The sequence below is a fragment of the Bos grunniens genome, chromosome 7, assembly GCF_055505025.1.
Source record: "Bos grunniens cultivar Pamir isolate PY7600 chromosome 7, Bosgru_T2T1.0, whole genome shotgun sequence".
In the NCBI taxonomy this organism is placed as follows: Eukaryota; Metazoa; Chordata; class Mammalia; order Artiodactyla; family Bovidae; genus Bos; species Bos grunniens.
The window spans coordinates 101,480,789-101,499,080 of NC_141171.1; the positions used below are offsets into that span (position 1 = coordinate 101,480,789).

Genomic DNA, 18,292 nt, shown 5'->3' on the forward strand with positions numbered 1-18,292 from the left:
TGCAACTGATTTTTGAAGCAACAGTGAGCAAATCACAATCTCTATATGTCTCATTTTTAGCAAGTATTATGTAATAGTAGCCAGAGCAATGGCCTCAGAGCCAAATACATGAGGTATTCTTATGCTTTTAACCTCAGTTCAGTCCCCTGTACATGTGTGTGTAAGTGTGTGTCCAAAGTTATACAGGTCCTAGAAAAGTTACTCATCATTTCTCCCTTATTTTGCTCATCCTCTTTAAATTACTGGTAAAGTAGAAATTATAATATCTAACTTATGGTGATTATGAGAATTGAGTCTGTGTAATAATTTAAATAATATCTGATACATATTAATAGTAGGTGCCCAGTAAAGAATACATATCAATTTCATCATTTATAAAGTAAGAATAATCACATCAGATTACTAGATTTCTTACTTATAAACTTTAGTGTGTCTTAAATCATTTGGAAGATGGTTATAAAACATATATCGCCAGGTCCTACTTCCAAAGTTTCTGGTTCAGTAGATCTGGAATGGGGCCTAAGAATTTATGTTTCAGCAAACTCCCAAATAATGATGATGATGCTAATCTGGGAACAAGGGCATGAGACAATTTTTGTGTTTAGGCTGACATGAATGGACTCATTGGCTAACTCATAATGCAACTTATTACAGTGTTACACAGGAAATAAAGTCCAAGCAGACTCTCGGTAGCTCAACAATGCAGTGCTTGTAAAGATATAGGACATCATTCAGAATAAGATGGCAGCCCACCATGACTGCTCAACAGTGGGAGTTCCATTGCTTTGTCCCGATTGCTTCAAAGGCTGGAATATTCAGCTTCTTTCTGTCAGTTTATTGCATCTATGTCTACTTCTGTTTTGGCTACTGACTATTCTCTCTCCATTTGCTTCTTCATCTCAATGGCCTTTGATAACTCATCTTCTCTATGTCCATTTACCAAAGGCATGTTGCTCAATTTTCCCTCTCTTTCTCCTATGTATACTCCCTGAGAGAGAAATTGATGAGATAAGTTACTTCATAGCAAGGTGCCCCTACTGGTTATTGTTCTCAAGATATGATACTCAGTAAGTTTTAGGGAAATCTAAAGATTACTGACTTGGGCTCAAATGCTGACCCAGATCTACTTTTGGCTAGAACAATCAGAATATATCATACAGAGTACAGCGACTAATGCACAAGGAAACACTTCTGGGCACCTTATTCAGAAAGGGACTATGAACAGAGAAAATCATCAGCATACCAAGGATTCTCTTACAGGTTTTCTTACCTAAAAAATCCAGCCTATTTCTTTTCTTAGGTATAACATATGGGGGGAGTGCAAAAAAGAAAGCCAGATATATAAATTGGTATCTAAGTGGTTTGCTGTAGCAAAATGAGGGTTTTCTGGTACTGGTTGACACACAAAGGGAGAACCTGAATTAGTTCCACAAAATAGAAGACAGTTCTGTGCAATTAGCCATGTCTTGCGGTACTGTGGGTCTTAGTCCTAGTCCTTCTCAGAGTTTCTCAACAACCCAGGGTCTTTACTATACTAGAGGAAGCTCATGCTGGTCTGGAATTTCAAACTAGGTTCAGTTCAGTACTAGGTTCAGTTCAGTTCAGTCACTCAGTCGTGTCCGACTTTGCGACCCCATGAATCGCAGCACGCCAGGCCTCCCTGTCCATCACCAACTCCCGGAGTTCACTTAGACTTATGTCCATCAAGTCAATGATGTCATCCAGCCATCTCATCCTCTGTCTTCCCCTTCTCCTCCTGCCCCCAATCTCTCCCAGCGTCAGAGTCTTTTCCAATGAGTCAACTCTTCCCATGAAGTGGCCAAAGTACTAGAGTTTCAGCTTTAGCATCATTCCTTCCAAAGAAATCCCAGGGCTGATCTCCTTCAGAATGGACTGGTTGGATCTCCTTGCAGTCCAAGGGACTCTCAAGAGTCTTCTCCAACACCACAGTTCAAAAGCATCAATTCTTTGGCACTCAGCTTTCTTCACAGTCCAACTCTCACATCCATACATGACCACTGGAAAAACCATAGCCTTGACTAGACGAACCTTTGTTGGCAAAGTAATGTCTCTGCTTTTCAATATGCTATCTGGCTTGGTCATAACTTTCCTTCCAAGGAGTAAGCGTCTTTTAATTTCATGGCTGCAATCACCATCTGCGGTGATTTTGGAGCCCAAAAAAATAAAGTCTGACACTGTTTCTACTGTTTCCCCATCTATTTCCCATGAAGTGATGGGACCAGACACCATGATCTTTGTTTTCTGAATGTTGAGCTTTAAGCCAACATTTTCACTCTCCACTTTCACTTTCATCAAGAGGCTTTTGAGTTCCTCTTCACTTTCTGCCATAAGGGTGGTGTCATCTGCCATATCTGAGGTTATTACTATTTCTCCCAGCAATCTTGATTCCAGCTTGTGTTTCTTCAGTATTCTTGCCTTGAGAACCCAATGAACAGTATGAAAAGGCAAAATGATAGGATAAAAGAGGAATTCCCCAGGTCAGTAGGTGCCCAATATGCTACTGGAGATCAATGGAGAAATAACTCCAGAAAGAATGAAGGGATGGAGCCAAAGCAAAAACAATACCCAGTTGTGGATGTGACTGGTGATAGAAGCAAGGTCCGATGCTGTAAAGAGCAATATTTCATAGGAACCTGGAATGTCAGGTCCATGAATCAAGGCAAATTGGAAGTGGTCAAACAGGAGATGGCAAGAGTAAACGTCGACATTCTAGGAATCAGCGAACTAAAATGGATTAGAATGGGTGAATTTAACTCAGATGACCATTATATCTACTACTGAGGGCAGGAATACCTTAGAAGAAATGGATTAGCCATCATGGTCAACAAGAGTCTGAAATGCAGTACTTGGATGCAATCTCAAAAACGACAGAATGATCTCTGTTTGTTTCCAAGGCAAACCATTCAATATCACAGTAATCCAAGTCTTTGCCCCAACCAGTAACGCTGAAGAAGCTGAAGTTGAACGGTTCTATAAAGACCTACAAGACCTTTTAGAACTAACAGCCAAAAAAGATGTCCTTTTCATTATAGGGGACTGGAATGTAAAAGTAGGAAGTCAAGAAACACATGGAATAACAGGCAAATTTGGCCTTGGAATATGAAATGAAGCAGGGCAAAGGCTAATAGAGTTTTGCCAAGAAAATGCACTGGTCATAGCAAACACCCTCTTGCAACAACACAAGAGAAGACTCTACACATGGATATCACCAGATGGTCAACACCGAAATCAGATTGATTATATTCTTTGCAGCCAAAGATGGAGAAGTTCTATACAGTCAACAAAAACAAACTAGTTTGGGTACTCCTATATGTGCTTACTTAGCTGGGAGTTGAAACAAGAGCAGGACTAGTAAAATATAAAGTATTGGGTATAGAGGCCTGAGAAAAGTAGACTGAGATTCAGGACAGGGCTCAAGCAGCAGTGGGATACAAATGTTAATGAAGAAACCAACGCAGAGGAATGTTGCAGGGAGGAAACAGTTCCTAAAGATGGGTCATATAATATCCCAGTTAATTCTGGAAATTTTCCTATCATGTGGTAGAAGCATTAATCTACTGCCTACCCTAATCCAGGTTGCATGATGGGAGACACTGGTCCTGCCAGTAAAAAGGCCTTGGTGTCTATGGACAAATAGAAGGAAAACAAGTTGAGGAGGACACCAATAAATGTTTAACTTCTCAAGAGTTTTACTTGTAATTTACCTTCTCATGGAAGTCGTGGATCGGGAGGTGTCTGGAACACTGACTAATGTGCAGGGACCACCTTAGCAAGGCTCACACTGGGCACCTGCTCTGGCTGCTCTTGCTTCAGGACAACTACCCTCTCAGGTGAAGGCGCCACTGCAGGGAATGAGGGGAACACACACCTGTAGCGAACGGAAACAGCTCAGACCTGATTCTCAGGGCTTCTCCTCCAGCACCTCAGGACCCAACCTTACCCCAGATAGGGCAAGGATGGTCACTGAGCCTAGGACAAGCCCTAGCTCATACCTGACTGGCTCTATCCATGCCAGCTCCAGCCCCACCTCCCACCAAGGTGATAGCTGGCCGGTGTACCCTGGGGGAATACATGACCCTTGCACATTTCAGATCCAGCTCTCCCACCAGAGGCCCTGGGAGCACACACACTGTACAGGGATGCTCTCACATAGGGACACCCTTTCGAGTCTGGGATAGTTAACTGCTTTACCTAATTTCATAGAGATATTCACAAGAAAGTTAAACACCATGAGAAGACAGAGGAATTTGTTTCAAATGAAATTATAAGAAAAAAAAACTCTAAAAAAAGAATTAATGAAATTATAAATAAATAATTTCTCAGATAATGAGTTCAAAGCATTAGTAATAAGAATGCCAACTGAACTTCAGAAAAGAATAGATGAACACAGTGAGAAATTTAACAAGGAAATTGAAAATATAAAAAGAGCCAGTCAGAGCTGAAGAATACAAGAATTGAAATGAAAAATGCACTAAAAGGAATTAACAACAGACTAAAGGACATGAAAGAATGCTTAAGTGATCTAGAAGGCAGAATTATGGAAATCACCCATTCAGAACAGCAAAAAGAAAAATAAATTTAAAAAGTAAGGGCAGTTTAAGGGACATGTGAGATTTCATCAAGCATAATATTATGTATATGCAGGTCAGGAAGCAACAGTTAGAACTGGACATGGATCAACAGACTGGTTCCAAATAGGAAAAGGAGTACGTCAAGGCTGTATACTGTCACCCTGCTTATTTAACTTATACGCAGAGTACATCATGAGAACGCTGGGCTGGAAGAAGTACAAGCTGGAATCAAGATTTCTGGGAGAAATATCAATAACCTCAGATATGCAGATGACACCACCCTTATGGCAGAAAGTGAAGAGGAACTAAAAAGCTTCTTGATGAAAGTGAAAGTGGAGAGTGAAAAAGTTGGCTTAAAGCTCAACATTCAGAAAACGAAGATCATGGCCTCTGGTCCCATCACTTCATGAGAAATAGATGGGGAAACAGTGTCAGACTTTATTTTTGGGGGCTCCAAAATCACTGCAGATGGTGACTGCAGCCATGAAATTAAAAGACGCTTACTCCTTGGAAGGAAAGTTATGACCAACCTAGATAGCATATTCAAAAGCAGAGACATTACTTTGCCAACAAAGGTCCATCTAGTCAAGGCTATGGTTTTTCCAGTGGTCACGTATGGATGTGAGAGTTGGACTGTGAAGAAAGCTGAGCACTGAAGAATTGATGCTTTTGTTCTGTGATGCCGGAGAAGACTCTTGGGAGTCTCTTGGACTGCAAGGAGATCCAACCAGTCCATCCTAAAGGAGACCAGTCCTGGGTGTTCATTGGAAGGACTGATGCTGAGACTGAAACTCCAATACTTTGCCCACCTGATGCAAAGAGTTGACTCATTGGAAAAGACCCTGATGCTGGGAGGAATTGGGGGCAGGAGGAGAAGGGGATGTCAGGATGAGATGGTTGGACGGCATCACTGACTCGATGCACATGAGTTTGGGTGAACTCTGGGAGTTGGTGATGGACGGGGGGGCCTGGCGTGCTGCAATTCATGGAATCGCAGAGTCAGACACGACTGAGTGACTGAACTGAATATTATGTACATTATAGGGGTCCCAGAAGGAGGAGAGAGAAAGAACAGGGTTAAAAATGTATTTGATGAAATTATGGCTGAAAAATCCTGAACTTCAAGAATGAAACAGGTAACCACGTACAAGAAACACACAGAGTCTCAAAAGAGATGAATCCAAAGACATCTACACTAAGACTTATCATAATTAAAATGGCAAAAGTTAGAGATGAAGAGAATTCTAAAGAAGAGCAAGAGAAAAATAAAGAGTAATTTACAAGGGAATCCCCCCACATTGCTATTAGTGATCTTTCTGCAGAAGCTTTGCAGGTCATGAGGGAGTAGCATAATATATTTTACTGTTAAAAGGGAAAAACTTACAACCTAGGATATTCTACCCAGCAGAGTTATTGCTCAGATTTGAGAGAAAGATAATGAACTTTTCAGACAGAAAAAACAAAAAGAAATCATGAATACTAAACTGACCTTAAATAAAAAGTGTCTTCTAAGTTGAAAAGAAACGATAATAAGAATTTATGAGAAAAGAAAAATCCCACTAGGAAAGGCAAATATATAGTAAAGGCTATGGACCAACCACTTAAATAAGCTAGTATGAAGATTAAAAGACAATGACTGTAATATCATCTATAACTACAATATCTAAGGGATAAATATGGAAATGTAAATATGACATCAACAACACACAAAAAAAATGGATGAGGGAAGTTAAAACCATAGATCTTTCAGGATGTGTTTGAGTTTAAATAGAGAACAGTTTAAAACAAGTAGAGTTACCAGTCAACATATATGAAGCCACATATATGTAATCACAAATCAAAAACCTATAATAGATACACAAAATTAGAAAGAAAAATACAAGTATACCACTAAAGAAAAATCATAAAAATACATGGGAAAAAACAAAAACAAGAAAAACGGAGAAGAACTATAAAAACAATCAGGAAAAATAACGAAATGGCAATGAGTACATACCTATCAATAATCACTTTAAATGTCATCAGAAAAATGCTCCAATCAAAAGACAAATGTTGGCTGATTAGGTAGAAAAAACAAGACCTATCTATGTACTGCTTAGAATTAACACTTCGGACCTAAAGACACATACACAAACTGAAGGTGAGGGGATTGTAAAAAGACAGTCATGGAAATGAAAAGAAAGCTGGGGTTAGAATACTCATATCACACAAAACAGACACTAAAACAGTCTATAAGAACAAACAAAGGCATTATATAATGACACAGATCAATGTAAGAAGATGACATAACATCCATTAACATATGTGCACCTAATATGTGAGCACCTAAATATACAAAGCAAACACTAACAAACATAAAAGGAGAAATGAACAAGAATACAAAAATAGTAGGGGACATTAATACCCCATTTGTATCAATTGACACACCATCCAGACATAAAGTCAATATGGAAATTGTGGTCTTACACGACACATTAGACTACTTGGCTTAACAGACATCCATAGGACATTCCATCCCCAAACAGCAGATATACATTCTTTTCAAGTGCACTTAAAGTGTTCTTCAGGTCAGGTCATATGTAGGCCACAAAATAAGTCTCAACAAATTTAAGAGGACAGAAACTATATTGAGCACTTTTTCTAACCACAGTGGTATGTAACTAGAAATCAGTTATAGGAAAAAAAAAAAATGGACAAAGCACAAATGTGGAGACAAAATAACATGCTACTAGAAAATCAATGGGCCAGTGAAGAAATCAAAGAGGAAAATAGAAAAGATACAGAGAAAAATGAAAATTAAAAAGACAAATTTCAAAAGCTATGGGATGCAACAAAAGCAGTTCAAAGAGGGAAGTTCATAGCAATACAGTCCTACCTGAAGAAACGAATCTCAAAACAAACAACTTAACCTACCATCTAAGTAGAAAATATCAACAAAATTAAGAGCTGCTTTTTTTTTTTAAAGATAAGCCTTAAGCTAGGTTCATTAAGAAAAAAAGATAGAGGATACAAATAAACAAAATAAGAAATTAAAGAGGAAAAATTACAACTGATATCACAGAGATACAAAAATTATAAGAGAATACAGCAAATAGTTAAAGGCCAACAAATGGACAATCTAGAACAAATGGATAAATTTCTAGAAACATACAATCTTCCAAAACTGAATCTAAAGAAGAAATAAACAATCTGAACAGATCCATCACTAGTAGTGAAATTGAATTTGTAAGAAAAAATTCCCAGCAAACAAGTCCAGGACTGGACAACTTCATAGGGGAATTCTACCAAGCATATAGGTAAGAGCTAATACTTATAGATAAGAGCTAATACTTCTCAAGCCATCTCAAAAAATTTTGGAGGGAACACTGTCTAATTCATTCTACAGGGTCACCATTACCCTCATACCAAAATCAGATAAAGACAAGCACATAAAAATAAAACTATGGGCCAAAATTTCTGACGAATATAGATGCAGAAATCCTCAAAAAAAATAGCAAATTGAATACATGTTTGTTAGTTTTGTTGCTTTGACGTGTAGGTTCATAAAAGCAAAACTCAGTCATGACCAATGAGAAGGGCTGACAGGAACTTTACCTGGGTAAGGTCCTATAGGCCATTCTGAAATAAACATTTCTAAACGGAAAAAAAAAAGTTGTTTGTGAGAGTATTTGTTAACTTCTGAAGTTCTTTTCTAAGTTATTAAAATATAATAAAAAGATAATGCTAATACCTCTGTCATCTTATTAAATGGATTATTTATTTATATAGAGAAAAAATAAATCCATTATAATATAAAAGTTAAAAGCAATAGAAGAAGGAAAAATACTTTGTATCAATCTTTGACACTAACCAAGTTCATAGTGAAGCCACATAGGTGAAATGGATCCTATTTTCCATTACCTATAAAATGAGTAGGTTAATTAAGACTTCAAAAGTTCCATTCAGATTCAAGTTGAACACTTTATAGTTTTCTCAAATCCACAACAAAAATATCGTACATGTCAATTTAATTTGCTTGTTCATATAAAATACATTACCCCAAAAGTAGCAAATAAGTCCTTGATATTAGGTCCAAATTCCTGATCTTTTGTTTGATCTCTGTCCAAAATATGAGGCTGTTTACGTTTTCCAGCTTTTATCCTTGCTGTGCCTATACGTTAACAAGGAGAAGAATCTTATAACATGTTCAAATAACTAACACACATATAATAAGCATTCATACATATTCCAACATAGACCCAATTGGTCCTGAAATGGTAAGTGAACTATTTTTGAACAAGCTAAAGTCAAGCTGGTGGCCCCTGGTGGCTCAGACGGTAAAGCATCTGCCTGCAATGCGGAAGACCCAGGTTCAATCCCTGGGTTGGGAAGATCCCCTGGAGAAGGAAATGGCAACCCCCTCCAGTACTCTTGCCTGGAAAATTCCATGGACTGAGGAGCCTGGTAGGCTACAGCCCATGGGGTCCCAAAGAGTAGGACACGACTGAGCGACTTCACTTTCACTTTCAAAGTCAAGCTAATAAACTAAAAGACATTCTCTTCTAAAACAGTACTGTCCTAAAGAACTTTGTGATAAGGAAAATTTCCCATATCTGTACTCTCCAATATCTCCAATACCGTAGCCATTAGCTATGATGTGGCTATTAAATATTTTAAAATGTAGCTCCTATGATTGAGTAAATGGATTTTTAATTTAAATTGAAATTTAAATAGCTACATATAGTGACTACAGTATTTGACAGCATAGCCCTAAAATATAAAAGCACAAATTTGGTATTACTAAAAATATTTTGTACCAATTAAATTTACTACCATTAGGAAACGATTTGATTTCTCTAATGTTACATGTATATTCCAGTGTTTTCCAAAGACTTATAATAGTTAGTACTTTACCTTATAACGTAAATCCTGATAGGTAAATAGGATTAAATATGCTTCTTTCATTAAGAAAATTTTAGATTGCATGAAGCATTTTTAGACAGGAATGACAAACAAAACTATGTACTAATGACAGTCTGGTACATAAATAAAATAATTACTTGGTGGCATGCTTTATTTGTTCAAATAATACTAGCACATGTCACTGTTTGTCCATTACAGAAAGAAATGTACACAGAAAGTAATGAAATTCAGTCATATTCTGAGAACTGGGGATCAGGGTAGGGTGAGGAATATACTCTCCTTTAATTTAATGAATTATATTTTTATAGTCACCTCGTAAACTCTGTGGAAAGCATGAAAATGGTATTAATGTAGACCATGCAATAACTGCAATAATTACAAAATAACTCCACCAACTCTGCTGCCAACGTTCTTTATCATCACTGTCTCCAACACTTTAATAGAGAAAATGAAAAATTTCAACTTTGTATAGTTTATTACAAAGCCATAATTAAACAGAGAGAGAAAGAGCATTTTCTGTTAGTCTTTGTTATTGCTTTGTTTTGCTGATATTGAGTGGTTGTGAGTTCTCCAATTTTGTGGTTCTCTTCTGTCATGTAGGATGCTAAATTTTGTCCTTTCCCCACTTTTCCCCTGTCTGCTCAGGTGGTGAACAGTAATTCTTTGTCCCTTTTAAACTTCTTTCTCTGACAGAAGTTACACATTTAGAAGACTCGCTTTAAATCTCATCTATTTTTTAAAAAATCATTCTTACCCCCTTTAAATCATGTGCCAAATTCTTTAGAACAAGGTTGGCCCTTTAAATTGCACAACTAACACTTTACCTGGGTATCTGACTCATTACCATTTCTTGGTAATCTTTTTCTTATAGTCCCTTCTCTGACCTCTCAGATTGAGCGTGTTTTAGCCTTCTAGTGATCCTAACTCATCACGCTTTGATAGCCTTTGTCTTCTATCCCCTCTGCGGTTTTTCTTGGTCTATGTTTGCAAACCATAAAGCTTTGCAGTGGGCAGAGCAAGATGGAGATGTGAAGGGTCCTCTGCTGGGATTTTGTTGATTTTTTTACCCTTTTCAGTCACAGTTGCTTTGTAGTTTCAACATTCTTTGTTTCCAATTATGTTCAGGCCATGATTTTTGTGGGGTATTTTCATGTTACGACATTATTTTATATCATTTAGGGAGGAGACTTGGGGAAGCTGATTACCACATCGCTGCCATTATCTTCAGTTCCACACACATTTAAGATGCTGTCCAACCAGCTGTTGTGGGAAAAAGTCCACATCCACAAGAACCAGCTTTGGTGGTACTCTAATGCCAGCAAGATCTGCTGCCAACAGAACCTGGTGAGTAGCCTGCATTTAGGCCTCGACTTCCACAGAGTATGGAGAATATTCCCAGTTTATTCATTGATGGGACAACTTCCTATCCATTGCTACATTATTCAGGGATACAAATACCAACTTGCAATGACACAGGGTTACAAATTTGATGTCCAGAGTTCAGTAAGGATATATACATGTGGATATGTTATGCCCAGGGAGTTTCAACTCCAGATTATCACTGGGCTCTGTTTCCTTGTTAATTATAATATTCATAAAATTTATATTTTTCTCTCTTTTAAAGTATTTAAAAAATTACAGCTTTTTGGAAATCTTTCTTTTTACATTTGAACCCATCTATGTATTCTAACTATATGTATGCATTGGTTCCAATTATTACCATGCAACTACTCTCATTTGACACACAAATCCAACTGTTACAAGTCAAACATTTTATTATAACCCATAATTATCATATGTATCTGGAAGAGCAATTTTGTAAAAACAGCCCCTTATTTGATGAATGAGGACTTATTTAACATTATAGAAAATAATACAATAAAGCTTTAGTTATTGAAACCCTTCAGTATTGGCATGAAATAAAAAAATATATCAGGGAACATACTAGAGATACAGAGACAGGAAGAAAATCTATATATACAGGAAAATTTTATTTATCATAAAGATGGTATTAAAAATTAAATTAATATTTTAAAAAATCATGGACTGACTAAAAAATGTTATAAGCATAAATAAATATTCCTTTCAGGAAAAAATATAAATGTGTCCCATTTCTCATATTATATGCAAAAATAAACTGAAATTGATGTTAAATTTAAATGTACAATCAAATCCAGACAAGGACACTACAAGTAAAGAAAATTACAAGTCAATATTTGTGATGAACATCAGTGCAAAAATACTCAACCAAATACTAGAAAACTGAACTAAACAGTACATTAAAAGGATCACAACCATGATCAAGTGGGATTTGTTCCAAGGACAAAAGGATGATTCAACATCTGCAAATCAATCAGTGTGATTCACCACATTAACAAAATGAAGGATAAAAATCATATGATCATGCCAATTAAAGCATAAAAAGCATTTGAGAAAATCCAACATCCATTTATGATGAAAGACACTCAATGGATTGGGTATACAGGGAACATTTTGTTGTTTAGTCTCTAAATTGTGTCTGACTCTATTGCAACCCCATGGACTGTAGCCTGCCAGACTGCTCTGTCCATAGGATTTCCCAAGCAAGAATACTGGAATGGGTTACCATTTCCTTCTACAGGGGATCTTCCCGACCCACAGATCAAACTGCATTGGCATGTGAATTCTTTACCAATGAGCCACCAAGGAAGTCCATAGAGGGAACATGCTGCTAAGTCTCTTCAGTCGTGTCCAACTCTGTGCGACCCCATAGACGGCAGCCCGCCAGGCTCCTCTGTCCCTGGGATTCTCCAGGCAAGAACACTGGAGTGGGCTGCCATTTCCTTCTCCAATGCATGAAAGTGAAAAGTGAAAGTGAAGTCGCTCAGTCGTGTCCAACCCTCAGTGACCCCATGGACTGCAGCCTTCCAGGCTCCTCCGCCCATGGGATTTTCCAGGCAAGAGTACTGGAGTGGGGTGCCATTGCCTTCTCTGAGAGGGAACATACCTCAACATTAAAAAGGCCATACATGACAAACACACAGCTAACATCACACTGAAGAGTGAAAAGCTAAAAACATTTCTTCTGAGATCAGATAAAGGCAAGGATGCTTACCTAGCCACAGCAATTAGGAAAGAGAAAGAAATAAAAGGCAACCAAATCAGAAAGAAGTAAGTAAAACTGTTTCTGTTGTAAAATGGCATGATATTACATATAGAAAACTCCAAAAACTCCACCTAAAAACCTGGTAAGGGCCCCAAGCTATGACACCATTCTATTAAGCCAGATATTTCTGGATAATGGTGTGCAGATTAAGACCAGTAATTGCCATGCTGTCATACTGCCTTTGTCTTATCATATATCCCTAGTCAAAGACTAGAGAGATAACCACAGGAATGAGATACCAGAGGGAAGAATAGGGCATCTATATGAATGGTAGTGATAGCACAAGCGCTTTTGGTAGAATGAATATTGTTATGAATGAATATTTGTGTCCCCTTCAAATTCATATGTTAAGATTCCTTGTAATGGTTTTAAGAAGTGGAGCTTTGGGGAGGTGATTAAGTTATGATGGTAGAGTCTGCATGAATGTGACTAAAAACCCCAGACAGACTTCTTGCCTATTCACCCATGAAAGGACACAGGGAGAAAATAGCTGTATCTATGAACCAGAAAGCAGGATCTCACCAGACACTGAATTTGCCAGCACCTTGATCATGGACTTCTCAGCATACAGAAATATAAGAAGTACATTTCTGTTTCTGTAAGCTCAGAGTATGAGATTTCTATTCAGTTCAGTTAGGTTCAGTCACTCAGTCATGTCCAACTCTTTGCGACCCCATGAACCGCAGCATGCCAGGCCTCCCTGTCCATCACCAACTCCCGGAGTTCACCCAAACCCATGTCCATTGAGTCGGTGATGCCATCCAGCCATCTCATTCTCTGTCATCCCCTTCTCCTCCCATGCTCAATCTTTCCCAGCATCAGGGTCTTTTCAAATGAGTCAGCTCTTTGCATCAGGCCAAAGTATTGGAGTTTCACCTGTCCAAATAGACAAAGACAGTAGAGAAGAAAATTCTTGCCTAGGATATGTGCTGTTGTTCCTGTTGTTGCTGAGTTGTGTCCCACTCTTTGTGACCCCATGGACTGTAGCACAACAGACTCTTCTGTCCTCCACTATCTCCTGGAGCTTGCTCAAATTCCTGTTTATTGAGTAGGTGATGCTATCTAAGCATCTTATCCTCTGATACTCCATTCTCCTTTTGCCTTCAATCTTTCCCAGCATCAGGGTCTTTTCCAATGAGTCAGTTCTTCACATCACATGGCCAAAATATTGCAGCTTAAGCTTTGCCATCAGTCTACCAGTGAATATTCAGGGTTGATTTCCTTTAGGGTTGGTTGATTTGATCTCCTCGCTGTCCAAGGGACTCTCAAGAGTTTTCTCCACCATCATACAATTCAAAAGAATCAATTCTTTGGCACTCAGCCTGCTCTACAATTCAACTCTCACATATGTATATGACTACTGGAAAAACCATAGCCTGGACTATATGGACATTTATCAGCAAAGTGATGCTTCCATTTTAAATACAATGTCTAGATTTGTCATACCTTTCCTTTTAAGAAGTTCAGTTCCATTCAGTTCAGTCGCTCAGTCACGTCCAACTTTTTGCAACCCCATGGATTGCATCACTCTAGGCCTCCCTGTTCATCACCAGCTCCTGGAGCTTACTCAAACTCACACCCATTGTGTCAGTGATACCATCCAACCATCTTATGCTCTGCCATCCCCTTCTCCTCCTGCCTTCAATCTTTCCCAGCATCAGGGTCTTTTCAAATGACTCAGTTCTTCACATCAGGTGGTCAAAGTATTGAAATTTCAGTTTCAGCATCAGTCCTTCCAATGAATATTAAGGACTAATTTCCTTTAGGATAGACTGTTAGATCTCCTTGCAGTCCAAGGGACTCTCAAGAGTCTTCTCCAACACCACAGTTCAAAAGCATCAATTCTTCGGCGCTCAGCTTTCTTCACAGTCTAACTCTCACATCCATACATGACTACTGGGAAAACCATAGCTTTGACTAGATGGACCTTTGTTGGCTAAGTAATGTCTGGTTTTTAATAAGCTGTCTAGGTTGGTCATAACTTTTCATCCAAAGAGCAAGCATCTTTTAATTTCATGGCTGCAGTCACCATTTACAGTGATGTTGGAGCCCAAAAAATAAAGTCTGTCACCATTTCCACTGTTTCCCCATCTATTTGACATGAAGTGATAGGACAAGATGCCATGATCTTAGTTTTCTGAATGTTGAGTTTTAAGCCAACTTTCTCACTCTCCTCTTTCACTTTTATCAAGAGGCTCTTTAGTTCTTCTTCACTTTCTGCCATAAGGGTGGTGTCATCTGCATATCTGAGGTTATTGATATTTCAAGGAGTAAGCATATTTTAATTTCATGGCTACAGTCAACATCCACAGTGATTTTGGGAGCCAAGGAAATAAATAAAATCTGCACTGCTCCAGTTTTTCCCCTTCTATTTGCCACTAAGTGATAGAACTGGTTTATTTCTGCTTTATTGACTATGCCAAAGCCTTTGACTGTGTGGATCACCACAAACTGTGGAAAATTCTGAAAGAGATGGGAATACCAGACCACCTGACCTGCCTCTTGAGAAATCTGTATGCAGGTCAGGAAGCAACAGTTAGAACTGGACATGGAACAACAGACTGGTTCCAAATAGGAAAAGGAGTACGTCAAAGCTGTATATCGTCACCCTGCTTATTTAACTTATATGCAGAGTACATCATGAGAAATTCTGGGCTGGATGAAGCATAAGCTGGAATCAAGATTGCCAGGAGAAATATCAATAACCTCAGATATGCAGGTGACACCACCCTTATGGCAGAAAGTGAAGAAGAACTAAAGAGCCTCTTGATGAAAGTGAAAGAGGAGAGTGAGAAAGTTGGCTTAAAGCTCAACATTCAGAAAATGAAGATCATGGTATCCAGCCCCATCACTTTATGGCAAATAGATGGGGAAACAGTGGAAACAGTGGCTAACTTTATTTTGGGGGGCTCCAAAATCACTGCAGATGGTGACTGCAGCCATGAAATTAAAAGATGCTTGCTCCTTGGAAGAAAAGTTATGACCAACCTAGACAGCATATTAAAAAGCAGAGACATTACTTTGTCAATAAAGGTCCATCTGGTCAAGGCTATGGTTTTTGCAGTAGTCATGTATGGATGTGAGAGTTGGACTATAAAGAAAACTGAGCACCAAAGAATTGATGCTTTTGTTGGAGAAGACTCTTGACAGTCCCTTAGACTGAAAGGAGATCCAACAAGTCCATCTTAAAGGGGATCAGTCCTGGGTGTTCATTGGAGGGACTGATGCTGAGGCTGAAACTCCAATACTTTGGTCACCTGATGCAAAGAGCTTACTCATTTGAAAAGACCCTGATGCTGGGAAAGATTGAAGGCAGGAGGAGAAGGGGATGACAGAGGATGAGATGGCTGGATGGCATCACCGACTCAATGGACATGAGTGTGCATAAACTCTGGGAGTTGGTGATGGACACGGAGGCCTGGCGTGCTGTGGTTCATGGGGTCACAAAGAGTTGGACACAACTGAGCGACTGAATTGAACTGAAGTGATGGAACTGGATGCCATGATCTTAGCTTTTTTCACATTGAGTTTCAAGCCAACTGTTTCACTCTTCTCTTCCACCTTCATTAAGACACTTTTTAGTTCCTCTTCACTTTCTGCTATTAGAATGGTATCATTTGTATGCCTGAAGTTGTTGATATTTTTTCCCTGCAATCTTGATTCCAGCTTGTGATTCATCTAGCCTGGCATTTCACATGATGTACTTTGCATAGAAGTTAAATAAGCATAGTGACAATAATTCAGTAATTCCATGGCCAGTTCTAACTGCTGCTTCTTAACCTGTAAACGGTTTCTCAGGAAGCAGGTAAGGTGGTCTGGTACTTCCATCTCTTTTAGAATTTTCCACAGTTTGTTGTGATATGCACAGTCAAAGCTTTCAGTGTAGTCAAGGAAGCAGAAGCAGATGTTTCTCTGGAAGTTTCTTGCCTTCTCCATCATCCAGCAAGTGTTGGCAATTTAATCTCTGGTTCCTCTGCCTCTTTGAAACCCAGCTTGTACATCTGGAAGTTCTCAGTTCATACACTGCTGAAGCCTAACTTGAAGGATTTTGAGCATAACCTTGCCAGCACATGAAATTACTGCAATTGAACTGTAGTTTGAGCATTCTTTGGCATTGCCCTTCTTTGGGATTGGAATGAAAACTGACCTTTTCCAGTCCTGTGACCACTGCTGAGTTTTCCAAATCTGCTGATGTACTGAGTGCAGCACTTTAACAGGATTATCTTTTAGGATTTTAAATAGTTCAGCTGAAATTCCATCACTTCCACTAGCTTTACGTGACTTAACTCTGCAGGATGTCTGTCTCTAGGTGAGTGACCACATCAAGGTGGATATCCAGGACATTAAGACCTTTTCTGTTCAGTTTATGTGCTCTTGCCACCTCTTCTTAATCTCTTCTGCTGCTGTTAGGACCTTACCATTTCTGTCCTTTACCATGCCCACCCTTGCATGAAATGTTCCCTTGATATCTCCAATTTTCTTGAAGAGATGTCTAGTCCTTTCCATTCTGTTATTTTCCTCTCTTTCTTTGCTCACTTAAGAACGCCTTCTTATCTCTCCTTCCTATTCTCTGTAACTGCATTCAGTTGGGTATATCTTTCTCTTTGGCCCTTGCCTTTTACTTCTCTTCTTTTCTCAGCTATTTGTAAAGCATCCTCAGATAACAACTTTGCCTTCTTGCATTTCTTTTTCTTTGGGATGGTTTTGGTCACTACCTCTTATACAATGTATGAACCTTCATCCATAGTTCTCAGGCACTCTCTCTACCAGATCTAATCCTTGGAATCTATTCATCACCTCCACTGTATAATCATAAAGGATTTGATTTAGCTCATACCTGAATGCTGCTGCTGCTGCTAAGTTGCTTCAGTCATATCCGACTCTGTGCGACCCCATAGACGGCAGCCCACCAGGGTCCCCGTCCCTGGGATTCTCAAGGCAAGAACACTGGAGTGGGTTGCCATTTCCTTCTCCAATGAATGAAAGTGAAAAGTGAAAGTGAAGTCACTCAGTCGTGTCCGACTCTTAGTGACCCTATGGACTGCAGCCTACCAGGCTCCTCCATCCATGGGATTTTCCAAGCAAAAGTACTGGAGTAGCCTAGATATTTTCCCCACTTTCCTCAATTTAAGCCTGAATTTTGCAATAAAGAGTTCGTGATCTGAGCCATAGTCTGTTCCAGGTCTTGGTTTTACTGTCTGTAAAGTTTCTACATCTTTGGCTGCAAAGAACATAACCAGGATATGTATCTTCCCCTATAAAGACAAATCTCTAGGTTAATGGAGGGCCAACCTGATGACAAAGTAATCAACCTGATAAAATCTTGTCTCCTGATGAAAGTATCATATCAGGAACTCACGGTCTACTGCTACTATTGATGAATTGGGCAATCAGCAGTATTCATAATTATATCCTGGGAAATATTCTTGTTGACAGATTGTCCTTAGTGTGAAGAAGTCCAAGTAGTGCATTTATGCAAAGTCATCATTACTCTCACCAGCTCTTTTTACATGAGCTTACTGAGGAAGAATTTAGAGTGGTTAGAAAAAAATGAGAGAGGCTGATTAACATTCACAGGATGGGTCACCTTGTCCAACTGCTAAAGAGCCTCTTACAAAATGCATACCATTTTCATGTGCTAGTTGCAAGAGGT

At 38.8% G+C, this 18,292-nt stretch overlaps 1 protein-coding gene across 1 annotated transcript in view; it reads right to left on the reverse strand.

Annotated features, from left to right (window-relative positions):
• The window catches only part of SLCO6A1 (solute carrier organic anion transporter family member 6A1), a 114,135-nt gene that overhangs the window by 67,251 nt on the left and 28,592 nt on the right, over positions 1–18,292 (reverse strand). The window contains exons 5-6 of the mRNA XM_086413282.1: positions 9,807–9,928; positions 8,630–8,742 (exon numbers count right to left, since the gene is read on the reverse strand). Coding sequence (XP_086269408.1) covers positions 8,630–8,742; positions 9,807–9,928 — 235 coding nt within the window. The remainder of the gene's footprint in view (positions 1–8,629; positions 8,743–9,806; positions 9,929–18,292) is intronic.